The 27,814-nt window shown below is 38.7% G+C and overlaps 1 protein-coding gene across 5 annotated transcripts in view; it reads right to left on the bottom strand.

Annotated features, from left to right (window-relative positions):
- Positions 1–27,814, bottom strand: part of MACROD2 (MACRO domain containing 2) — a 2,051,742-nt gene that overhangs the window by 96,898 nt on the left and 1,927,030 nt on the right. For all 5 annotated transcript variants that reach the window (XM_021077529.1, XM_021077532.1, XM_021077531.1 and 2 more), the window contains one exon: positions 654–716. In XM_021077529.1, coding sequence (XP_020933188.1) covers positions 654–716 — 63 coding nt within the window. The remainder of the gene's footprint in view (positions 1–653; positions 717–27,814) is intronic.

Raw genomic sequence — 27,814 nt, 5'->3', positions numbered from 1 at the left:
AGCAGTAAGCCAACTAGTATCCATGAGCATGTGGGTTCAGTCCCTGGACTGGCTCAGTGGGTTAAGGATCCATTGTTGCCCTGAGCTGTCGTGTAGGTCACAGATGCAGCTTTTATCCTGTGTTGCTGTGGCTACGGTGCAGGCTGGCAGCTTCAGCTCCAATTTGACCCCTAGCCTGCCTGGGAACTTCCATATGCCTTGGGTGTGGCCATAAAAAGCAAAAAAAAAAAAAAAAAAAAAAAAAAAAGAAGCCAGCTCGGAAACAAATAAGAAAGAAGTAATGAGGATTGTAGAAAGCAAACATCCCTTCTAAATGTGGTGGCTTCCAATCCTAAACAAATATGGCTGACTCTTGAACTACATGGGTTTGATCTATGCAGTCCACTTAGAGGTGGACGTTTTTCAACGAATATGTACTACATGATCTGTGGTTGGTTGAATCTGTGGATGTGGAATTACAGATACACTGGGCTGACAGAAAAGCTTTTCACTAATTTTCTACTGTGTCGGGGAATAGGCGCTCCTATCCCCTGAGCTGTTCAAGACTCTAGATTCCATTTTTCCATACAAACTAAAATCTGGGTTTTAGAAAATGCAATATTTTCAGCAAAAAAAAAAAAAAAACAAAAACAGAAAAGGATCTCATAACTTACCGTTGGAATGATCTTGGTCACTCACTTCACTGTTTTTTGTAATATTGTCATCCTTTGCAGAATCTGACACAACAAACAAGCAAAACTTCTAGTCAGTATTTTTCACCAAGAAAATTGCTAACACTACAAGAGCACTAACAGAACAGATTCATGTTGGGGGGAGTGGGGATGTTATTACTTTTTAAAAAATGCTATTAAAATACTTAAATACCTTCATCAGTAAATAAGCATTTTTTAAAGTACTGCATAAAATGTCTACACAAAGTTTACAAGGTAAAAATAGTAAAGATTTGGTTGGAACATCTTTTTGCAACAAAGAAGAAAATATAACCAGGCTTTATGCATCAGTGAAAGTCTTAGGAGAATTGTGCAAAAGGATATGAAAGGAAGGCAAATAGAGAAGATTAAAGGAATATAATTTTAATGTTCTTAATGCTTCCATTACTGTAGTTGTTCATATATGGGAGCCTTGAGTCCTTGAAAAATCCAGATGTAAAGCTTTGAAATCCAGTGGTAATTAAGTTCACCTTCCTCAGTAACTGCACCAGTAGAACAACAGCAAAGGAGGAATATGAACTTTCTGTTCTATGCAACTTCATCCTTTCTCAAGGATAGCACATTTACACATGGCATCAGCCTAAGTTCATCTTTTTTTTTTCTTTTTCTTTTTTTTTTAAATCATATGATGTACTTTGTAGGGAATAATATGGCTAATAGGATTCCAATGACTACAGACTCTTGTAAAGTTAGAAAGGGTCCCTTGTTGGATGTTGGAAAACTCTCTGCAGGCTCTTCAAAAACTACGGGAAAGAGCATGTGAGTAGGTCATTAGGAAGACAGAAAATAGATCTTTCATTCATTCTGCAAATATTTATTAAGGGCCAACTCTATGCCAGACACTGTTCTCAGCCCTGGGGTGTCAAGTGTAAACAAAAGAGCAACTCTCTGCCCATGTATAGATTGTAATCTAATAGATATTTTTCATGCAGTTAACAGGGTGGTAATCTGAAAGCATCTAAAAGCCAAGAGCTAATCTTGTATGTATGTGGCTATATGAGGGGATGGCAGACCATACCTCTATCACATACAAATGGGTTTCTAACTGAGCTCACATTGCTCAGTTGAGTTTTAACTCTTGAGCAGAGCTGAATCAGGTGGAATCTAAAATAAATAATTCTTTCTTTGTTTCTCTTACGCATTTTTTATTTGCCACACCCATGGCATGCAGAATTTCCTGGGCCAGGGAGAGAACTCACACCACTGCAGTGTCCAAAGCCATAACAGTGACAACACTGGGTCTTTAACCACTAGGTCACCAGGGAACTCCCCTCTTACCCACTTTCCTTTCCTTTCTCCCTCCTGATCACTTTAAACAATAATATGGTTTGGAATATTATGAGAGAGTTTGTTTCTTAAACTCGCCCACAAGCAACATTTGATGGACAAGTGAGAAACCCGGGTAGTTAACATATGATTCGAATTTAATAACCAGTGAAGCAAGTATACACCCAAAGTGTATAGTTTTAATTAACTGCAAATAATTCCCCCAAGGCAAATGTTTAATTATCTGCACAGCTTCTTATTTCTTTTTAAGACTGACAATAAGTTTCAAAGTCCAAATTTGGAAGCAAAACTGAGCAGAGACACATTTCCCAAACTGTTACTTACTCTAGTCAAATTGTTTAAACTAGCTCCCATTAAGATATGCCTTTTTAATTTTGACTCTAACATGTGGATTTAAAAAATGTCATTTGAATTTTTTTTCCACCTTAACACTGAAAATTAGCCATTTTTGAAAAAAGGTACTATATGGGTCAGGTTAAATTTTGATTTTGAAGTTTTTAAGTTTACTTGTTTATAGAAAATGGTATCATTTACTATGCAGTCTTGTACAACACTCATTTCTTCCAACATTAAATTTTTAAGATTATGCAAGATTTTTATGCCATTAAAATTTATTCAAGTTAACAATAATTCATTATGTTTTCTAACTTATATAAACATTATGTTTCATGCACCAAATATGACATAAGAATGTCTTTTGAAAAGTTATTTATATTGAGTTTACAAGTTTACGGTCGAGTCACAAGAGAGGTGAAAGTATTTAAAAATTAATCACGGAGTTCCCTTCATGGCCCAGTGGTTAATGAACCCAACTAGGATCCATGAGGATTTGGGTTCTATCCCTGGCTTTGCTTAGCAGGTTGAGGATCTGGTGTGGCCGTGAGCTGCTGTGTATTGTGCATATGTGGCTTGGATCCTGCGTTGCTGTGGCTATGGTGTAGTCTGGTAGCTGTAGCTCCAGTTCAACCCTTAGCCTGGGAACTTCCATATGCCTGGATGTGGCCCTAAAAAGCAAAAAACAAACAAACAAAAATCACTAGACTCTACCTGCTTTGTCACCAAAATCTGTGACTACGGCAATTTAAATGACCCTTAAATTTCAATTGCCTTGAGGAGTTGCTGTAACATTGCTGAAGTACCTCCTGATCTTATGTGCTCTAATATACACAATGTATTTCATTGAATCCAAGAAACCAATAATTGTTATTTGCACTATTGTGTAGTATTAGGGAAAAAATGGCCAAATGAACTATAACACGTTATAATTTCTTTGAATGTGTCTTGATTTTGGAAATAAAAGATATGAAAGACCCTACATCCTAGAAATATGATGTTTGAATATATTCTGTATGTACATAAATGCAAGTCTGTGTGAGGACAAGGATTTCATAACAACATGACTCATCAAAAAGGCTATAAGCTCATTCTGTCTTGTATGTGAGCCTCTTCTCCAGAAGTGGTTCCACATTTATACACATAATGGATGTACAGCAATAAAGCAAGATAAAAAGTATAAGCTCATGACGGCATGTACAAACAACCAGGTGGCTATGGAAGACTGTTTCCACTATAGTTTCTCGGTTAAAAGGGTAATTTGAATTTCCAGTTTCATGAACGTTAGCAAGACTGGATTTAATCCTAAATGTTTTAAATCATGGACCCCATTACATTACACTTAATTGGGGATTTGAAATGACAGTGGAGCTTTTCCGCTCTGGAGGTGCTGAAAGCTGCACTGTGTATGTATATTAAGTCATTATTCATGATGAGAAAAGGGAAAATTTATCCAGCATATATGGTCATTAAAGGAGATTATTATTTCCATGTAAGTTTTATCAACTACCATGAAAACTATAGTTGTATATACTAAATTCTTTTTAAGTTTTTTTTTTTTTTTTTTTTTTTTGGTCTTTTTAGGGCTGCACCTGTGACATATGGAGGTTCTCAGGCTAGGCCTGATTTGGAGTTGTAGCTGCTGGCCTACACCATAGCCACAGCAATGCTAGATCCAAGCAGTGTCTGCGACCTACACCACAGCTCATGGCAATGCTGGCTCCTTAATCCACTGAGCAATGCCAGGGATGGAACCTGCGTCCTCAAGGATGCTAGTCAGATTTCCTTCCGCTGAGCCATGATGGGAACTCCTATACTAAAAATTCTGATTTAATTCTAAAAATGGATTCACACTTTATTTAATTCTAAAAATGATTATTTGGTAATGTTCAAAAATGTAAAAGAGTTATCACCTAATTCTAAGGTTCAGTCAATGTTATTTTAATAGCAGAGAATTTGAATTAAATTTTTATGTAGATCCTGACTTTCAAATCTTTAAGGTCAATGTCCTACTAGAGAATTTTTTCAAATGCAAATATTAAATCAATAGTCAAGCCAAAGTTCTAAAGACAGATTTTCTTTTAAGAGTAACAAGGATAAAAAATACTTTCATAAATTACAAAAAAAACCCTGCTTATTTAGAAAGTTGAAAAAGGTTTAAAAGAATATTTAAAGTAGATGAAAAAACATAAAACAAATTCTAGGAAGTAGGTCATTTTTAATGCAATTATTATATCTACACAGAATAGCACATGTATAGATTTAAGCTTTTTTAAAGTGATGATAAATGATACTATTGAATTTTTAATAAATATATCTAGACTATAAATCAAAATAAATGCTATTTCTTTTGAAAATGTCCCTTTAGAACAAGTTCTTAACCCTATAATATCATAAATATACTCTAGGGGTCTACAAACCTTTTTGAAATGATGTGCAAATGTGTGCATATATTCATGTTATTTTTCTGGAAGGACATAGCTTCTATCATATTCTTGTGGAGATCTGTGACCCGAACAAGGTTAAAAATAATTGTAGAAATGTATATATTCAAATGCCAGAGACTGCCATTTTACAAAAAAATTTAGTACAATTATTGAGAAGCCAGCTGCAAAACTGGATGCCCAACCATTAATTCATCAATGATGGCAATTCTTGAATTCTTAAGGTAGATCTGTCTTGAGGAAATAGCTCAAAACAATTGCCAGCTGGAAGCTGACACTTGACAACTGCCTCTACAAGGATTAAATCATGAGCTATGGCAGCTGCTGACCTTCAACACCCACTGAAAGAATTTAAGGTGGAGAGCAGGAGTGACGCACTCTGTGCTCTGGGAAAAATGGCAGAACAAGTCTTCAGATAGTCAGATATTTTCAGGAGAAGATTTTATGAGCCCAATACTTCCATTTCATAACTAGAAAAGCACTAAAATCTTTCATGGTGGTGTCTGCTTCTCATGACTAGCAGCAACCTTCTGCAAAATGTCTGCTTCATTGCACATACCTCCCCCCTCACCAAAATCACATATATACTGACCCCCCCCCCAACTCTTTGGGGCAGTTTCTCAGAACTATATGAAATGCTACCTCCCGGACTATGATCCTCATTTTGCCCCAAATAAAACTTAACTCACAGCTCTCACATTGTGCTTTTTCGTTTCCATCAACACAATATAGAGGTATGTTTAATAAATGAGGATGATAATCCAACTGTCAAAAAGCACTTTGCACTAATGTCAGAGGTGACTATACATTAAAAAACTGAATGGATGATTAACTATCTTTGAGGACATTTTCAAGCCAGGAGGTGAACATAATCCATCTAGTCAGAAAGGTAGCCCCTGGCTACTGTTTAGAGCAGCCGCAAGAGGTCATTTGTTATAAAAATTCTAATGGGTCTCAACAAAGCAAATGCTATGCATAAATGCGTGCATAAAATATTCAACTCTATAATGTGTAGACATCCACCTGTGAGTACATTAGCTTGATGCAAAAGTTGCACAGAAATATAATCATCTGGATTTCCTTTGATTCTTATAAACTGATTCGATTTAACCAGGCAAAACATTTATCCTGGCCTGTTCATCTGCATAGCTGGTTTACTGTGTGACGCAAATTGAATAAAGCAGTTTTTCGTCCATGTGAACAGTGTGATTATTCACAATAAACTAGGGTCTCCACAACAGATTAGCATTTCCTTGAAGCTTTGCAATCATGATGGCTCCAAACACATAGGAAAAACACATCCTGCAATACCTTCCTGAGAATGCAGATCGCACTATTCCGAACTGTGCTTATAAAGCTGGATACACTGTATTTACCTGAAAAGGAACCTGCTCCACAGGACAGGACATTGCCCTGAGCATCAGGAGGCCTGAATGAGTTATGGTCGGTCATTTGTCATCATTATGCTCTCGTTAATCCCCATTAAAAGGAGGAAAATCATTCCCAGAGCTGTGGAATCTGGGTACCCAGAATCTTTGAAATACGGCTGGCAGAACTACCATCAGGTACCATTAACTTTCTTTCTATTAGGAAACACATTCTAAATTCTAAATAGTACACCTGTGTAAACCAGTTTATTCCAACATTGGGGGTGATTTTCTTCGGCAGGTTATTATTGAAAATACAGGCAAATGAGAAACTCAGTCATGACTGGACAGGCACTGGCTTGGGGGCGTGATTCTAGATTTATAGCTACAAGTTTCCTAACTAGGAAAATCTATTCACTTTACATAATCTCAGTTTTAGCACCTAGGACCTGAAGGTGTTGAGGCAGATAATCCCTCTTAAACCCTTTACAATGCCAATCTGCTGATTTGTTCAAATCATCTCTTTGTTCCCTGCAGACCTTCCCACTCTTCCCTCATTATCTGCCTCCTTGAGTTGGACAGTTCTTGCACTGAGATTTTTACTGTCTATTTATATATATATATATAAAAGGTTAATAGTGGGGGAAGTGGTGCTATGTGACATCAGTGACACCCTGGCCATCTTTAATTCTGTGATTCTATGAAGTACCATCACAAAAGTAAAAGAGAACAGCTGGATATGAAGCCAGGCTGGACCATGATGGAAAAAGAAATGCTTAATTACCCTTTCCATCAAGTTAATTTTTCCCCTTTGGCAATATAATCAAAGGCAAATCTGCTCTTGTTTGGTTGTCTGTGACCTGCTATCCTTGACCCCCATTCTCTGATGCCTTTCTGTTCTTGCATCACTCTTCTTTGCTAAGTCTTGCACCACAGGCTCTCTTGAAATCATTAAAAAAAAAATCTGACCAGACCACAGGCAAGAAAAGTAGCTATGGTTTTAAATACAAACTGACTTGGAATTCTCTTCAAATGCTCATCTATAAATCAGAGAGAAGACAAGAATTTTATTTACGCTTTGGTTTAACTTGATCTGATATTACGCAGTCATTGGGAGGCTACTACTGAGGGGACTGTCTCCTTAGGAGAGATGAGATTTTTTTTGACCTTAACTCTGAGCAGGGTAATAGCTTAGCAGCTGGCCACTACTTTTCAGTTATTGTATTTCATGGAGAAGTTGAGGCAGTAGACATTCTGTCTCCAGATTCATAGATGTTTCAATTTGGGGGCTCTGAGTCTTTTCTGCCAGGCACTTAGAGAGAGTAGCTGAGGTGCTAAGACCTCATACTGAGTGATCCAGGGATTCCTACAATCCTCAAGGACCCAGTCCTAATCCCCGTGTTGGAGCACAACTTAAGTCTTTTTTTCCCAAGTGATGAGAAGGGACATGTTTGGAAACTAAGATAAACATTTGGATCTTTGGGGGGAGTTATTCATTTCATGTGGGCTCCAAAGACCTGGATGACTTCCCCTTAGCATGTCATTGATCCTCACGACAAAGAAGGATCCACAAACCCATCCAAATGAAAATGGGTGTGCTTACTTTTTTTTTTCCTTCAATTTTCCCACATAATATTGAATATAATTCTATTATCTGGATGGCTACAGAATGATTCATTACAGGGATCTACCACAAGCTATTTTACTGTTGCCTCTGTCACTGGACTTCCCAATTGAACCCAATCTTCAACCATTCTAAATAATACTATGTTTTTGTTGTATTGGGTGTCCCAAAGCTGGAATCCCTCCATTCTTCCTCGTACTTCTCCTCAGCCCACTCCATCTCTGAGATCAAGAGAGGATTGATCTCTTGAGAGCTAGAGTAGCTAGAATAGAAACAACCCAGGTAAGCTGAGCATTACAGCAGCCCAACCCCCCAACCTTGTCCCACACATACCTTATCTCATTGGACTACCCCTGAGATTGGAACAAATGATTTGAGGAGATGAATTGCTTTCTGAGACTCTGGCTGAGGGCATTCTTGCCCCAGATGGGCCAGAAATACCTAGGAGCTAAAGCCCAACTCTTGATCCTAAAAGATTCAGAATGTAAAACACTAGTTTCCCTATCCCCGAGGGAGACAAATCTGAATGTTCTCCATACATCGTTTAGAAGAATGGACCCCAGTTCCCCTCAGTAGTGATTGCCCATTAATGGACCTCTTATGGCTGTTCTCCCATTCCTGTCCCACTCTTCCAAGCCTCACCTATGCTTCCTGGGACTGCCTCCCAAATAAACCATTTGTACCCACATCCTTGTCATAGAATTTGCTTTTGGAGAACCCAAACTAAGCCAACCAAGATAATCAATAACCTCTTTTTAATGATTTAGTAGAAAAATTGTGAATACTCACCCTATTCTACTGACTTATAGCTCTCTCATGCCAGGCTGCCTTTAACTAGGGAGTACTGCGGGAGGTGCCTTTCACCTAACCAGAGAAAGTTGGGTAAAGAAGTTGCTGTGTTTGGTACCATATAACCCTGAGTGCTGGACCACAGGTGATTGATAAGAGATGACCCCTGGGCAGTTACCTGTAGGTTGGCCTTGTGAACTGAGAATTCTACCTGCCACATCAATAAACAAAGGATGTCACAACTATCAGTGATTGCAGCCACCCCTGATGATGAGCCTTGAAGGACCTCAGAATGGAACAAGGAATGCCTACTATCTAGCATCCATCGGACACTGCATCCACCCCCAACAGTGCAGCTAGAAGAAACTCAGGATGAGAAAACACAGGGCACTGACCCCAGATAGTTGAGGTACATATAAAAGGAATGGTCTCAGTAAGCTCAGACTCTTGCATCTTCCCATACATAGAAAAGTGCAGAAATTCCTTGAGATAGCTGGTTTTCTCCAATTAAAAATAATCTTTTGATGTTCTGACTACCTTCCCTTTGTTGCAAAAATTCCTATATATCCTGGCTTCCCCCTTGCTTCCTTGGAACTATTTTCTCAGCATTATCTTGAGATGCTGTTTCCTGGGCTTGAAGTCCTAAGAACATCTGCTGAATAAAACATAACTCTAAAATTTTAGGTTGTGCATTTTTTTCCCCAGCCAATAGACATTAAATGAAGATGGCCTTGTCATGAGAGCTCCACCTTCCACAAGAGAATTCATATTAATGGATGAATGGATGAAAGGAATCTACCAGCTCCTTTGTCTTAGTGTTTTGGGGGAAATCAGACACAGAAAAGCTTCAAAGCATGGAGTGGCATAAAGGCAGGGATACACTGAAGGAGGAGGGAGAAAACATCAGCCACGGAGGGGCAGAAGAAAGAGACATAGAGAGGTCCTTGGCATTCAGAGAGTGGAAAGAGGATCAGAAGGTAAAGTCTTGGATGCTCCTTGAGTAGATGACTGTTGAAGAGTTGGGTTTCTAGAATTACTACTTGAGGGGCCTCTTGTATGATCCAGTTCTTGAGGCTGATGAAATGTTTTCCTTGCCCTGACTTTCAGAACTAGGGTAAGAGTTTGACCCAATTTTGGTGTGTTCATTCTCTTAATTTTGGTGTGTATCTACACTTTAAACATTTCAAAAGTGCCTTTTTAAAAAACCGATATTATTTTAAGAAGTATGATAAAGAATTTTAGACTCAGTTTTTTTTCAAGCTCACTTTTCTAGTCATTTCAAATGTACAGCATCCTCATGATGCTTGTAAACAGATTGAAAGATGCTGGACCAAGACACTTAGAGAAACTTATAAGAGGGGGAACAGCCTGGTCCTGCAGAAAAAAATCAAGTTCATCAACTTTCATTTTGAAAACTGACCCTGGTGGGGAAAAGAAAAATCAGGCAACATCTGGTATTACAGGAAATGGGGTGTATAGAGGCATTTGTACAGGGAGGGCAATGTTTTGTCTCATAAACTGAGAAAAATGTGTTAAAACAAAATACTGTAAGGTGCTATTTTATGAGGACCTTGGGAAATATACTACAGATTAATGTAAAAACGTTATTTTCTATTTCCAGGAAGATTTTATTTTAATCTACCACTAGTATAGATTAGGCATAACTAGGAGTTCTAGAAATCATTATATTTTCCTAATGCAATGACTAACTATATTAGTCTGCTAGGGCTGCTATAACAAGATACCATCAACTGAATCAGTTAAACAATAGAAATGTATTTTCTCATAGCTCTGGAGAGGAGCAGGCCAAGATGAAAGTACTGGCTGATTTGGCTTCTGGTGAGACCCTCTTCCTGGCTTGCAGAAAACTTTCTTTCTGTGTCCCCACATGGGCTTTCCTTCAGTGAGTATGCAGACAGACAGAGATTAAAATCTTTCTTCCTTTTCTTACCAAGGCCACTAATTCCATTATGAGGGCCCCACCCTCATAATCTAATCTAACCCCAGTTACATCCCAAAGATTCCCTCTCCAAATACCATCATGTTGGCCAGGGCACTGATATCTCAAATGTGTTTGTGTATAAGGAGACCCAGACATTCTGTCCTTAACAGAGATGTAGGCATTTTTGCTGTTTGGTGATTTGACCGTGGAATGTTAGCTCTTCAATTTGGTATACTTGCTGCACATCAGAACAAAAGTCTCCAAATGGATTTGGAAATGGAATCTTCCTTAAATGTAGGTTCCTTTTCCCTCTTCCAATTCTCTGGAGTCAGTTTTCACTGACCTTTAAACCAGATCATGTAGTCAGTGTTTGAATAGCATGGGTAAAGTGGTAATAAGGTAATCTGGGGTGATATTCAAAACATGATAATTGGCACTGGGCTCGCTGATTAGGATGGACATGTCCCCAGTGCTGGGGCAAGGTCATGGAGTCCCACAGGTATGCTTGGGATAGAAGTAGTGGTGAGGGTTACTTTCAAGGAGGGGAGTTAAGTCACTGTTTGCCAAACAGCATGAACATTTTTCATTATTTTCAACATTTTTGCAGTGCTACTTTGGTGAGTGGCAGAATGTCAGTTCTGTTTGTAGTAGAGAACTATGTCAATAAGTTCCTAAAAAAGAATGTACAATGCTTCATCAATATTTTTAATATTGGTTACATGTTGACATAATTATATTTTGGATGTATTGGTTAAATACATTATTAAAACTGTTTTCACCCTTTTTCTTCCTCCATGTGGCTATTAGCAATTGAAATTTATAGGAGTTCCCATTGTGGGTCAGTGGGATAAGAACCTAACATAGTGTCCATGAGGATGTGGGTTTGGCCCCTGGCCTCATTTAGTGAGTTAAGGATCCAGCATTGCTGCCAGCCATGGCCTAGGTCACAGATGTGGCTCAGGTCCAGCATTACTATGGCTGTGTCATAGGCCTGAACTGCAGCTCTGATTTGAGCTCTAGCCTGGTAGCTTCTTTCTTTCTTTTTTTTTTTTTTTTTTTTTTGTCTTTTTTTTCGTTTTGCCTTTTCTATGGGGCTGCTTCCCACAGCATATGGAGGTTCCAAAGCTAGGAGTCTAATCGGAGCTGTAGCCGCTGGCCTATGCCAGAGCCACAGCAACTTGGGATCCGAGCTGCATCTGCAACCCACACCACAGCTCATGGCAACACCGGATCCTTAACCCACTGAGCAAGGCCAGGGATTGAACCCGCAACCCCATGGTTCCTAGTCTGATTCGTTAACCACTGTGCCATGACGGGAACTCTGGGGAACTTCTATATACTGCAGGTATGGCCTTAGAAAGAAAAAAAAAGAGTTTAAAATTACATATGTGGCTCTCATTGACTTCTATCAGACAGTACTAGAATAGTACATTCTAGTGAATTTAGAATTAGCCTGACTTAAACAATTAATTGAAGGCATGTTTATTTGAAGGTCAGAGTTATGAAGATGGGAAACTGTAGCATGCCAAAGGATGGCCCATCAGATACTAGAAAAGCTAACCTGGCCTATAGAGAAGCCTCTACAAATGCTAATGGAGATGGCTGGGAAGAAGAAAATCCTAATTAGTTATAACCAGAAAGGGTATTTTGAGAAGGAATTTTTCAAAAGAGTAGAGTACAACACACTTGTAAAAACTACCACACTGAAAAACTACATATACCCAAACTATCCAGTGGTTGAAAACTTTTGCTTTATGTTGATTTGACCCAAATATCTTAGCTTTGCATTTAGAGTTCTCCATAAACAGGGCTGTACCTTGACAACTAATTAATAAGTAGATCAATGGACCCATCATTCAAACCAAGTGAGTCTATTCATTGAACTTAAAATGGGTTTTTGATGTCCTCCTTCCAATCTTTCATGGATGCTCTTTGACCCCACTAGAACAGCTTCTTTCTACCCTACAACATCCGTGCATTTTTCAGATGTTAGCTCAAATATCCTATTTCTCTATCAATACTTCACAGACCACCCCACTCCAGAGATGCTCCCCACACTCGAGATCCTTTAACATGCTCCTATATAATCTCCCCATTGTAGTTGTCACTCCATCGGGTTTGCTAGCTGTCTCACATCTCAGTTGAGTGGCCTTTGGCCATGTGCCTTATTGCTCTGTGCTTCACTTTCCCTGTCTGTAAAGTGGGGTGAAAACTGTATTTATCTCATAGATGAGAGTAGAATGAATGAAAACTATTGCATTTAGAATGAATAAATAATGGGACCCTCCATCATGTTCTATCCAATCTCTTGGGCTAGAACATGATGGACTATGAGAAAAAGAATGTATATATGTGTATGCCTGGGTCACTTTTCTGTACAACAGAAGTTGGCACAACATTTTATTTATACTTCAATAAAGAAAGAGAACACATAGAGGTCTTAGAGTAGAAGCTAATGTATAATAAGGATTAGATACATATTAGCTGCTATTATTATTGTTGTTACTGATATCAGCCATGTAACACATGTCTGCCTGTCTCATTTTTCCACCTACACTGTAAATCCCTTGAGGGCCAAGAGCAATATTTTCTTCTTCCTCTTGCAGAGGTCTTACAAAGAGTTGAAATCCAGTAAGTATCTGCTGATGTCCATACATCATTTTGATTGGTATTTTCTGAAGGCCAGACTTTGTAAGAATCATGAGATAAAACAATGGACAAATACATGCCACCCTTCTCCCCATGAAAAAGTAAGTTATAGTGGAAGGAGATGGATGTAAGGTAAGAATGCAAAAGAGAAGAGAGGTTTACATGGTTGAAGAGAGTTGTGTTATGGAGTAAGGAAAGGGGGCTGGGATGGAGGAGAGACCCTTCTTAAAAAGGTGTGATTGAGGCAGAGTGAGAGAAAAGAGGGTCTGGTGAAATAAGAATGGAAGGACAGGTACAGTCCATAATGGTACACTTTACATGTTATATTTCTGTGTTTGGATTTCACTTTGAGGGAAACATGCAAGCATTGCAGGAATTCAAGAGGCAGTGGGCTGGACATGCTCATTTAGCTTTGCCGGGGAATGCCAGTTAGCCCTAGGAGCTGTCATTTTTTTTTATTTGACTTTTGGAATGAGATCATATTCAAGTATGATATATTAATATGACCATGAACTTTGACCTATATAAGCTTAGCCAATTCATATAGGATCCAAATATAAAGACTTGACCTTGGACTCATTAAAACCAGCTGCCTGTATAACACATGTGTGTGAAATTCTAGACCAAATGTAATAAGATATCTGCCACTAGGAAAACTCCAAGCAGATTCATGAATCAGAGTTCTATGTGAGTCCCTATTATGATACATTCTTATTTATTAGCTTAAGAAGTAGAGACTCTGTTGTTTATGACAGGTGCCATTTCTGAGGGAACCACTTCAAATATGATTCTGAAATAAGGAAAGATATGAATAATTAAAACAATATAAAAATTACAGAGTGAATCTGTTAATAAAAAGCATGCAAAAAATATAGGCACTATTATTTAGTTTTAGGCACTAATGACTTTAAAAAACAGGAGAAAACTTGAAATATATAATTGTTCTTCAAAAGAGAAATGTGAAAAAATCAAGTATTTACCCCTAATTTTCATGGGATTAGCTGACATCCCATAAAGACTGTATTTATGGGATGTCATTTCTTGATATAGAGCAGACTCATGGCATAGGGGTAAAAAAATGGGTGATTTTTATTTTTCAAAAAACCTCAAGTATATTTTTTAGCCTCAATACATGTATAGCCCTGGGCAAGTTATTCAACCTGAATCTTGGTTCCCTCATTTATAAAATGAGGGAAATAACAGTGATAATGATAATACCACTCCTTTTGGAAAATATAGGGTAGCTGTTCAACAAATCTGTTTCTTTTATCTTAGTCACACATACAAGAGTAACTTGGAGGAATCAGGATGACTTCATTTGCATTCAGGAAGTGCCATGCAACCAAGTTCTGGCTAATGGAAAGTGGGTGGAAGTGCTGTGAATCACTTTTAGGTCATATAAACCTCCTGTGCAACCCCTTCTCTCTCTCCTCATTATTTGCTGTCAAGACTCAGGGCAGCCTTGGGGATTACAGGCTGAAACTCGTATGCTCCCATTAGCTCCAGTCCCTGAATGACTGTAGGGAGCAGGACCTCTCACCGCGGATTTTCTATAAATGAGAAAACAAATTTCTCTTGGGTCAATTTGACGTTTTTGTTACAGCAGCTGGCATTACCTAATTCGTATTCCATCTTAATCACTGAAAGAATTAAGTGAGATGGTACTTGGGTATTATAAAACATTTTCAAATCATCATGATTAAACCCTAACCAATTAGGATCAGGGCATAAAGCTCTTTGGACACATAACTCCTTTATAACTACTGAAAGGATTTTCAAAATAAAGGAAGACATTAGCAAAGATAACAACATGGCAGTAAAGGTATTCTGAGATATTTATCTTAAATACCACCTTTTTTTTTTTTTTCTCCTAAAAACTAGCAAAACACTTGTGATGAAAGCACACAAACCTAGTTGCAGGAAGTGATAGTCCATGCTCAGGAAGAAGTTATTTTTCTCTCTTATTTTTTTCCCCTTCCAGAAATTATACTATATGATCTGATAAGAAGATAGAATCTTTGCAGTGAAAATTGTACTTAAAATTCAGGGAATGTAGTCACCATATGAAGCATGAGTTCCTGGTTTCTTTATATTTGATGAAAAAGGGTGATTGTGGAGTATGGTTCAAAGGTGCAGGAGTTCCCGTCATGGCTCAGTGGTTAACAAATCTGACTAGGAACCATGAGGTTGCGGGTTTGATTCCTGGCCTTGCTCAGTGGGTTAGGGATCTGATGTTGCCGTGAGCTGTGGTGTGGGTTGCAGATGCGGCTTAGATCCCTCGTTGCTGTGGCTCTGGTAGAGGCTGGTGGCTACAGCTCCGATTCGACCCCTAGCCTGGGAACTTCCACATGCCACGGGAGTGGCCCAAGAATGGCAAAAAGACAAAAAGACCAAAAAAAAAAAAAAAGGTGTAAACCATTAGGTAGAAGGAGAGGAAGGGATGAGCAAAGATGGAAGAATTGGTGCTTCTAAACTCAGGAGACACTGCTTCAGGGACGAAGGTGGGAGAAAAGTCTGATATGCTCTGCTGGTTCAACCTTGGAGGAAGCCCTAGGGAGGACTTTGGGTGGGGCTTTGACCATGGACAAAGAACACTGGCAAGAGGAGGAAGGGTAAGCTGAGCTCCTCCTCCTCTTCCTGCTGAGCCTGGTTAACATCAGTGTTAGGTAATAAGTACATAATTGCAGACCCACGTTCTCTAGAGTAGTCTACACCTGGCCTTCTAGTTGGGTGGAGGTTCTAGAAATCAGGAAGCAGGAAACCGAAGGATAAGAATAGGTGTGGAGTTCCCCTTGTGGCTCAGCAGAAACGAATCTGACTAGGATCCATGAGGACACAGGTTTGGTCCTGGCCTTGCTCAATGGGTTAAGGATCCGGCACTGCGGTAAGCCCTGAGCTGTGGTGTAGGTCACAGACATGGCTCAGATCTGGCATTGCTGTGGCTGTGGTGCAGGCCAGCAGCTACAGCTCAAATTCAACTCCTAGCCTGGGAACCTCCATATTCCATGGGTGCAGCCCTAAAAAGACAAAAAAAAAAAAAAAAAAAAAAAAAAAAAAAGAAAGAAAGAAAGAGAAAAGTTGAGTGAATATTTAGTAGTGATTTTGCTTCAGATTGTGGTTGGTGCAGATAATATTTATGGATGGCTTAAGTAAACTGAAGCAGCTTAATGGCTTTTGAATCATGCCTTTTGAAAGACTTAACTCTTTATGAGTCTCCCAGTAGTACAAAAAACATCATAAATGATAGATAAAGCTGGGAGAAATCTCGTAGATTTGTGTTGGGTCTAACACAACGTCCTGATGTGTATGAGTGTGCTGTTTTGTATAGGCACACGTGTGTAGGTGCTTCTGCCTTTTCTGCGAGAGAAACAGGACTGGTTTCTAAATGAAACAGAAAACTTTCCATTAAGTCCTGTCAATGTTTGTTAGGAAATCTTGTCTGTGTACTTGATTAAAAAAATGTTTCAGTCTTTGCCACTAGCTAGCCAATTATGCCTCTTTCTTTCTTTTGTGAAGGAATGCAGAAGTTTTGAGACATTCTTTGTCTCTCTCTCTCAATAACTATATCCAGCCCAGGAACAGTAGTGGAAAGAACAGATGACAACAAACATTATTAGGAACGAGGCAAGATATACATTTTTGCTTATGGAAATCTGTCAAAACTGATAGGCTAAATCCTTCCTGAAAGTTGGGAGAATATTCCCTCAAAAACACTGCGCCATCATGAGTTTAAGAAACTCAGACTGGAGTTCCCATCATGGTGCAGTGGTTAATGAATTCAACTAGGAACCATGAGGTTGTGGGTTCGATCCCTGGCCTTGCTCAGTGGGTGAAGGATCCGGCATTGCCATGAGCTGTGGTGTAGGTTGAAGATGCGGCTCGGATCCTGCATTGCTGTGGCTCTGGCGTAGACTGGTGGCTACAGCTCCGATTCGACCCCTAGCTTAGGTACCTCCATGTGCCATGGAAGCAGCCCTAGAAAAGGCAAAAGGACAAAAAAAAAGAAACTCACACTCCGTTTTTTATTTTACTATTGCTTATTTTATATTATACTATAATTTTACATTATAATATTTTATATTATATTGTAATAGTGATTTATATATAATAGCACTTATTTTATATAATATTTATATAATTTTAAATTATTTTATATTTTATAATTATATTTTTATACTAGTGATTATAATTATTATTTTATATTCTAATAGTGATTATGATTTATTGAAAGCAAAACATTAAATTACATTTTTTATTTCTGGATAGGATGTGAGATTGTTTCCCAAACTGTAATTTGTTGGGTTAAAAATGTTTTGTATATTTAAAAGTGACAAATGAAACAATTTTAAAAATAAAGTTTGATCAATTAACATGGGAAATGCCACATGCTTCAATCTCCCCTGAACTTCTCAATGCATGTAAGCTTGTTGAAGTCTCTGCAAAGTCCCACAATGTAGAAAGTACTTAACATTGTCCAACCTTGTAGTTTCTAAAATGTTTTGACTGCTGAACTGTTTTATAATTTATTAACACTTAATGTTCTAATGGATGCTATACAATTTTAAGCATGGGAATATGTGAGCAAGAGCCCCATCATGTTTATGGATCTGAAATGAATTCTTTTACATTGCCTTTCTCTAGTGTCTCTGCCTAGTCAAAATATGACCATGTACCATTTTACATGAACCATTGTCATGGACTCTGTTTTTCAGAGAAATCAGATCTTAAGTACTGGCAAAAATACATATCTTCAAAATTAACACTGGAAATCCTTTAAAATGCATTTAGAGCTTTCAGTTTTTAACTCAAATGTTAATGTGTATTTGATTTCAATGCTCACTAAAGTTTGAGAATGACTGAGTGAATCTGCAAGACACTTTATGGAAAATTAAACTGCTCTTAGCAGATGCTCTGGGTTTATCCAGATTGACTAGGAATACATCTTTTATGGGACTATCTTAAAGAGTTATCCTGAACATTTTTTATATTACTTAACAATAAAATGATAAGGTCAGAAAAAATTATACTCTAAGAACAGCACATTTTTAGGAGTCAAAATTCAACAACCATTCTTGAATGCAAGTGACTAACCCTATGATTGCGATTTGTAGATAGAAAAGACTTCATGTATTTTTGGAAGGATAAGCATGCATCTTGGTTCCCCTAGTCCCAGTGTTATTCACTGTCCTAGGGTGTGTGGGTATATATATATATATTTTATGGCTGCACCCATGGCATATGAAAGTTACTAGGCCAGGGGATGCTGTAGCTGTGGCAATTGCAGATCTCTTAACCCCGCCCTGGCCAGGGATCAAACCTGCACCTCCATAGTGTCCCGAGTTTCTGCAGTTGGATTTTTAACCCACTGTGCCACGGCAGGAACTCCTGTCCTGGTATAATTATTAATAGCTCCGTCAACACTCTCAAAAGTGGTCTTGTTTTAAACACATGTGATTACTGTCATTAAGCCATGCTGACAACAGCATCCTAAAATACAGACACATGGACCTTCATCCTAGGTCTTTTCTATAAGAGAATAAAACACAGAGCAGGTGGAGGGATCTATAGAAGGAAAGTCTATTTCTGGTATTCAAGCCAGGTTACTGGTGAATGGGGGCTAGTGAGAGGGTACTGAGTTCTCCTGCTTATCTGTACAGCTTACTCAAGTTGCTTTTCAATACTGGATGCCGGTATGATATATTAGAGTATGTCTACCTTGATGGGCAGATACTGGGCCACAGCTGTCGCTACATATTTTGACTATTGCCTGTGACTGAGCTTCTTTAAGTTTATACATGTCAATAGATTTGGTGATGATTCCATGAGATATAGAAGTCCTACTTGGAGTAGTTGGAATTCTAAGGACAGCACATACATTTAATAACAGTAAGTTAAAAAAATGTCAACACTTGCCGAAAGTTTACTATGTTCGGGAAGCTGTTATAAGCACTTTTAGTTTTCACAACCCTATGATATAAAGACTGATACAGAAGAGAAACCTGAGGCACAACCTAAAAAATTACCCAAAGCCACACAACAGTGGTGATATGACTCCAAAATAAATCGAGACTCACATGTGCTGTATTACTTGCCCCAAAGAACTGAAGAACTAGGTCAGTGAATCTGAAAATAGATTACAGGGATGTTCGTCTTATTTCAGATCTATTAGGACCTAGAGTTAGATCCTAAATTGTGTGTTGGGGAGTTCCCATTGTGGCTCAGGGGAAATGAATCTGACAAGTATCCACAAGGACATGGGTTCGATCCCTGGCCTCACTCAGTGGGTTAAGGACTAGCGTTGCTATGAGCTATAGTCTAAGTCATAGATGCAGCTTGGATCTGGTGTTGCTGAGGCTGTGGCGTAGGCTGGCAGCTGTAGCTCTGATTCGACCCCTAGCCTGGGAGCTTCCCTATGCTGCAGGTAAGGCCCTAAAAAAGAGAGAGAGAGAAACAAAAAAACAAAAAATAAAATTGTGTGTTGGAAGAAGGTTGTCATCCCACTCAGTTAATCCCCATAACCTAGTCTGGGATGATTTTCTTTCCAAGTCTCACTCACCAGATCTTTAGAAATATGCCCCAGACATCATATAACTGAACTGACTGTTACAACTATATAATCATAGTCATACTTAATTGGTAAGGAGAAAAATACATATGTGAACATGTGATTTAATGGTGATCACAACTGCCTTCTAATTGCTATATTTTGAACCATACATATATTAAAATATGTGTATAATTTAAGCTATACTAAATGGTAAATATAATTTTAATACTAAAGTGTAAATGATTTTATCTACTTTCATCTAGTTAATTCAATTTTAAACATAAAGTATTTGAAAAACTTATCAGACATACTGCATCATAAATTAGGCATAAATAACTAGCCTCTGTTATAGAAAAAAATACATATTTACCATTTAGAAAAAGTTTATTTTGGTCTCTTACAGGGCAAGAATATCCAAGACAAAGAGGGAAGTCTGGCTCAAATTTACATCTGTTTTTGTAGCAAAGCATTTTGGGGAAAACTCACTTCTGACATAGACAAATTTTGAAAGAGAACTTCCTGCAAAATAAGCCTTAATAATAGTAATAAATATTTTGTAAAAGTGGCCATGACATTAAGAGGACTGTTAACTGGCCCATTTTCTATGGTGGATTCTGTATCCAATATTGAGGACTACTATGCACAAGTCACTGTGTTGGTCTTGAAACATGAAAATGAATGAGATTTGGTATCTGATTATAAGATATTTACATTCTAGTGAGTTAGGCAAGTCACATATACAACTAATATTGATACAGGGCACATTATCATTTCCAACTTTTTAGACCAAATTTAAAAGAAACAATAGGAAAGACAGTTCACTATTACATAGAATGAAATCTCATAAGGAGAGGAGAAATCAAGAAAGGGGAAAATATGCATCCTTCCTTCCCACCAACCCCCCCACACCCCCATTATGTAGTATAATTCTTGTCATTGTCATGTTGACTCAGATGATTTGATAGAAGGAAGGGAAGGAGAGGCGGAGGGAAACAATGCAGTAAAAGACTGATGTAAAGGTAAGATATTGGAAGCGAATCTTGAATAAAGAGATGTGGCAGAATGATGGCAGCCACTGTAGGCCAGTGGGTTTGGGAGATAACAAATAAGTGAATTGGGCTATAGAGCAAAGAATATGTGGGGTATGAGGGAGCAGGGAACCAGACTGGACAGAAAGGGGTTTGGGCTTTATATCTGGCAGGGTATATAGTTGGAGGTTTCTACATACTAGCTTCACTGTAGGACTTTCATTGTAGGGTAGGGTCAAGGCTAAGGTTTGGACCAGGTAGGTTGGTCTGTTCTGTTGCCTCTTTCTCACTACCCTACTCACCCAGCTTGGGACTCAGCTTTCTCATGCTGCCCCCTCACTGCATCCTACTGCCTCCAGCCCCCAGCAAGGAATATCCCTTGCTCCAAAAGCATCCAACCAAAGTGCTTGATAAGCACTTTGGTAGGATGGATAAAAGCATGGGTTTGGGGTTTAGGCAGACTGGGTTTACAAATTCTGATTCTATCTCTGGGGTAACTGGACTAGTTTCTCAAATTTTCTGAGCCTCCATTACCTGCAAAATTGTGGTAATATTACTGATCTTTTAAAAGTAATGAGAGGAGGAGGCAAGATGGTAGAAGAGTAGGGGGACGCTCTGGCCCTCTCCCACAGACACAACAAAAAAACACATCTACATGTTAATCAACTCACACAGAACAGCAACTGAATGCTGGCAGAAGTTAAACCTAAAAAAACAGCAAGAATCTCTTGACATAACTGGGTAAAACAAGAGAAAAGAGGAGAGATAGAGCGAAGGGGAATCAGGACTGGACTGGCACTCCTGAGGGGGAACTGTGAAGGAGAAAGGGAACCCACACCCTGGAAAGTCACCTAACCAACGAAAGATCAACTGAGTCAGAGGGATCTGCAGACACCGAGAAAAGCACAGCAATAGGTTTGAGATCTGAAAAGCAGAGTGAGAGCTGTACAGATCATCTGAACCACTAGCACAGACACCAAAAAACAAGATGCTTGGGAGGGGGGTGGGCACAGAGACCAAGGCTCCACAGGTTAGTCCCTGGGAGCTGGCTGGGGTTGGTGGGGTGGAGACAGCCTGAGGGATTAGAAAGCTGTGCATCACCGGTGGAGGGAGCAATATGCCAAGGGCTAGGGAGTGGAAAGCCACAACAGAGGGAACCTGAGAGAAGGTCTGGACCTACAGGAGAGACAAGTCACCAGTGTCGGGGAGGGGAGAGGAAGAGGGGCAGACCGCCATAGAATACTCCTTGTGCCCCAGCATGCACGCTTGCCCACCTGCCAGCTAGCAGAGAGCAGAGCTTCCCAGTGCACTCCCTCTCCCCAACCCCGTGTGTGCCTGGCCAGAAGCCGCCTGCCATCCTGGCAGACTGGCCTCACCATCCACAGGAAGCCAACTACCTCCCGGCTTTCCCCAGCCCGACCAGCCTGCCCTTGGGAGGGGCCGCACTCCTGCGGAGCAGCCAACCAGCACCGCCCACCCTTGGAAAGAGCTCCATGGCCCAGGAGGACCAGGACAAGGCCTGCCCAGCCAGGGGAAGTGCGCCTCCCCCACGGTGCAGACCTGCCAGTCCTGCCTGCCCTCGGGGAGTGCTCCTTGGCCTCTGAGTGAGCCAGCTAGCCCCACCCACCCTCGGGAAACATCTTGCTGCTTCAAAGAAGGCCAGCCAACACCACCAGCCCTCGGGAAGCACTCCACAGCAGCGCCAGGGCAAACCCTGCTCAGCCACAGGGAGTGCACCTCCACTACAAAAAAGAAAAACACAAGCAAGGTGAAGAAGCTCAGAAACCATTCCCAGTTAAACCAACAGGAGAACTCACCTAAAGCAGTCAACAATGAAACAGACCTCTTTAGTCTGACAGACTTGGAGTTCAAAAGGGAGACAGTGAAGACACTGAAGGAATTAAGAGATGATATGAACAGTAATGCAGTCTCCCTCAGAAAGGAACTAGAAAATATAAGGAGGAGCCAAGAAAAACTAGAAAATTCATTTGGAGAGATACAAACGGAGCTAAGGGCAGTAAAAACCAGAGTGAACAATGCAGAGGAACAAATTAGTGATGTGAAAGATAGAATAATGGAAATCACCCAAACAGGACAGCAGACAGAAAACCAAATGAAAAAACAGGAAAGCAATATAAGAGACCTATGGGACAATATAAAGTGGGCCAATCTATGCATAATAGGAATTCCAGAAGGTGAAGAAAAAGAAAAGGAGAATGAAAATATATTTGAAGAAATTATCACTGGAAACTTTCCAAATCTAAAGGATACAGATTTCAAGGAAGCACAGAGGACCCCAAACAAGTTGAACCCAAATAGACCTACACAAAGACACATTATAATAAAAATGGCAAAAGTTACTGATAATGAGAGTATCCTAAAGGCAGCAAGAGAAAAGCAAAGTGTCAATTATAAGGGAACCCCCATAAGGCTACCAGCTGATTTCTCTACAGAAACTCTACAGGCCAGGAGGGAATGGCAAGAGATATTTAAAGTGCTGAAAGGAAACAAATATGCAACCTAGAATATTCTGTCCAGCAAGAACATCATTTAAAATAGAAGGGGAAATAAATTTTTTTCCTCAAAAAACAAAAGCTAAAAGAATACAGCAGTACAAAACCCATTCTAAAAGAAATATTGAAAGGGCTTCTCTAAATTAAAAAAAAAAAAAAAAGGAAGAACTAGGATGGAGGAAACCACAATCAGAGAGCAGTCACTCAATCCAGCAACAGATCTAATCATGAAGATGTTTAAAATAAAATTAAATTTAAAAAAAAGAGACATCAAAATCATAAAGTGTGGGCAAGGGAAGTAAGGAAATAAATAGATTCTTTTTTTTTTCTTTTTTCTTTTTTTACACTCTATTATGGTAATGAAGTGTTTGAACCTACAGGACTATCAGGCTAAAATACACAATTATAGGAAGGGGTTAACATACTTAAAAAAACAGGGCAACCACAAATCAAAACCAAACATTACAAAAGTACTCAAGCAGAAAATAATTGGAGACCATCCAACCAAAAAGAAAGGAAGAATGGAGAATCATAGAATCAACTGGAAAATGAAGTTTAAAATGGCAATAAATAATCATCTATCAATTATCACCTTAAATGTCAATGGACTGAATCCTCCAATCAAAAGGCACAGTGTGGCTGATTGGATAAAAAAGCAAAAACCTTCAAGCTGCTGCCTACAAGAAACTCACCTTAGGACAAAAGACACATGTAAATTGAAAGTGAGGGGGTGGGAAAAGATATTTCATGCCAATGGACAAGACAGGAAAGCAGGAGTTGCAATACTCATATCAGACAAAATAGACTTTAAAATGAAGGCCATAAAGAAAAACAAAGAAGGACACTATGTAATGGTTAAAGAATCCATTCAAGAAGAGGATATTACAATTGTCAACATATATGCCCCAAACATAGGAGCACCCAGATACATACAACATATATTAACAGATATAAATGGAGAAATTGATGGGAATACAATCATAGTAGGAGACTTAAACACCCTACTCACATCAATGGACGGATCCTCTAGACAGAAAACTAATAAAGTAAAAGAGATCCTAAAGGACACAATAGAAAAATTAGACTTAATTGACATCTTCAGGACACCACATCCAAAAAAATCAGAATACACTTTCTTCTCAAGTGCACATGGAACATTCTCAAGATTTGATCACATATTGGGACACAAAGCTAACTTCAACAAATTTAAGAGAATAGAAATTATTTCAAGTATTTTCTCTGATCAGAATGGCATGAATCTAGAAATCAACCACAGGAAAAGAAATGAGAAAAAAACCTACTACATGGAGACTAAACAACTTGCTACTAAAAAACCAATGGGTCAATGAGGAAATCAAGAAAGAAATTAAAAAATACCTTGAGACAAATGATAATGAAGACATATCGATTCAAAATCTATGGGATGCCGCAAAAGCAGTGCTCAGATGGAAATTCATAGCAATACAGGCCTTCCTCAAAAAAGAAGAAGGATCTCAAATTGACAACTTAACCCATCACCTAAATGAATTAGAACAAGAAGAACAAAAAAAAACCCTAACATCAGCAGAAGGAAGGAAATCATAAAGATCCAAGAGGAAATCAATAAAATAGAGATTCAAAAAACAATAGAAAACATTAATAAAACCAAGAGCTGATTTTTTGAAGAGGTAAACAAAATTGACAAACCTCTGGCTAGACTCACTAAGAAGAGGAGAGAAAGAACCCAAATAAACAAAATTAGAAATGAAAAAGGAGAAATCACAACGGACAGGGCAGAAATACAAAAAACCATGCAAGAATACTATGAACAATTATATGCCAACAAATTTGACAATCTAGAGTAAATGGACAACTTTCTAGAGTCTTATAGCCTGCCAAAACTGAATCAAGAAGAAATAGACCAACTGAACAGACAAATCACTAGAAATGAAATTGAGTACGTCAATAAAAACACTCTCTATGAATAAAAGTCTAGGACCAGATGGCTTCACAGGAGAATTCTACCAATTCTCAAAGAGGTAGAATAAAGGATACAAAGAAGATCTGTTGCCCATCCTCCTTAAGCTTTTTCAAAAGGTTGAAGAAGAAGGAACACTCCCAAAGACATTCTATGATGCCACCATCACCCTAATTCCAAAACCAGACAAAGATACCACCAAAAAAGAAAACTATTGGCCAATATCTTTGATGAATATAGATGCAAAAATTCTCAACAAAATTTTGGCCAACCGAATCCAACAACATATCAAAAAGATCATACACCATGACCAGGTGGGCTTCATCCCAGGTTCACAAGGATGGTTCAACATACGCAAATCAATCAACGTCATACACCACATTAACAAAAGAAAAGTCAAAAACCATATTATCATCTCAATAGATGCAGAGAAAGCATTTGACAAAGTCCAACATCCATTTATGATAAAAACTCTCATCAAAGTGGGTATAGAGGGAACATTCCTTAACAAAATCAAAGCCATTTATGGCAAACCCACAGCAAATATAATACTCAATGGAGAAAAGCTGAAAGCCTTCCCACTAAAACCTGGAACAAGGCAAGGATGTCCACTCTCACCACTGTTATTCAACATAATACTGGAAGTCCTAGCCACAGCAATCAAAACAAACAAAAGAAATAAAAAGCATCCAAATAGGAAGAGAAGAGGTAAAACTGTCACTGTATGCAGATGACATGATACTATACATAGAAAACCCTAAGGCCTCAACCCCAAAACTACTTGAACTGATCAACAAATTCAGCAAAGTAGCAGGATACAAGATGAAAATTCAGAAATCAGTCACTTTTCTGTATATCAGCAATGAAATATTAGAAAAGGAATACAAAAATACAATACCTTTTAAAATTGCACCTCACAAAATCAAATGCCTTGGAATACACCTGACCAAGGAGGTAAAGGACTTGTATGCTGTGAACTATAACATATTAATCAAGAAAATTAAAGAAGATATAAAGAAATGGAAAGATATTCCATAATCCTGGGTTGGAAAAATTGATACCGTAAAAATGGCCATACTACCCAAAGCAACCTACAGATTCAATGCAATCCTTATCAAATTACCCATGACATTTTTCACAGAACTAGAACAAACAATCCAAAAATTTATATGGAACAACAAAAGACCCAGAATCACCAAAGAAATCCCGAGAAACAAAAATCAAGCAGGAGGCAAAACTCTCCCAGACTTTAGGCAATGTTACAAAGCCACAGTAATCAAGACAGTGTGATACTGGTACCAAAACAGACAGACAGACCAATGGAACAGAATAGAGAACCCAGAAATAAACCCTGACACCTGTGGTTAATTAATCTTTAACAAAGGAGGCAAGAACATAAAATGGGAAAAAGACAGTCTTTTCAGCAAGCATTGCTGGGAAACCTGGACGGCTGCACGCAAATCAATGAAACTAGAACACACCCTCACACCATGCATGAAAATAAACTCAAAATAGCTGAAAGACATAAATATAAAACAAGACACCATCAAACTCCTGGAAGAGAACATAGGCAAAACATTCTCTGATATTAACCTTACAAATGTTTTCTCAGGTCAGTCTCCCAAAGCAACAAAAATAAAGGCAAAAATAAACCAATGGGACCTAATCAAACTGAAAAGCTTTTGCACAGCAAAAGAAACCAAAAAGAAAAGAGACAGCTTACAGAATGGGAAAAAGTAGTTTCAAATGATGCAACGGACAAGGGCTTAATCGCTAGGGTATACGAACAACTTATACAACTCAACAGCAAAAAAGCCAACAACCCTATGGAAAAATGGGCAAAAGACCTGAATAGACATTTCTCCAAGGAATATATACAGATGGCCAACAAGCACATGAAAAAAAACGCTCAATATCCCTGATTATTAGAGAGAAATGCAAATCAAAACTACCATGAGATACCACCTCACACCAGTCAGAATGGCTATCATTAATAAGTCCACAAACAGCAAATGTTGGAGGGGGTGTGGAGAAAAGGGAACCCTTCTGCACTGTTGGTGGGAATGTAATCTGGTACAGACACTATGGAGAACAGTATGGAGGTACCTTAGAAATCTATACATAGAACTACCATATGACCCAGCAATCCCACTCTTGGGCATATATCTGGACAAAACTTTCCTTAAAAAAGAAAAAGCACCCACATATTCACTGAAGCTCTATTCGCAATAGCCAAAACATGGAAACAACCCAAATGTGTATTGACAGATGTTTGGATTAGGAAGAGGTGGTACATATACACAATGGAATACTACCCTGCCATAAAAAAGAATGACATAATTCCATTTGTTAGCAACATGGATGGAACTAGAGATTCTCATACTGAGTGAAATAAGTCAGAAAGAGAAAAACAAATACCATATGATATCACTCATATCTGGTATCTAATATACAGCACAAATGAACCTTTCCACATAAAGGAAAATCATGGACTTGGAGAACAGACTTTTGGTTGCCTGGGGGGAGGGGGAAGGAGTGGGATGGATTGGGAGGTTGGGGTTAATGGATGCAAACTATTGCTCTTGGAATGGATTTACAATGAGATCCTGCTGTGTAGCAATGAG

The sequence above is a fragment of the Sus scrofa genome, chromosome 17, assembly GCF_000003025.6.
Source record: "Sus scrofa isolate TJ Tabasco breed Duroc chromosome 17, Sscrofa11.1, whole genome shotgun sequence".
Lineage (NCBI taxonomy): Eukaryota > Metazoa > Chordata > Mammalia > Artiodactyla > Suidae > Sus > Sus scrofa.
This window is presented reverse-complemented; position numbering and strand designations above follow the sequence as displayed.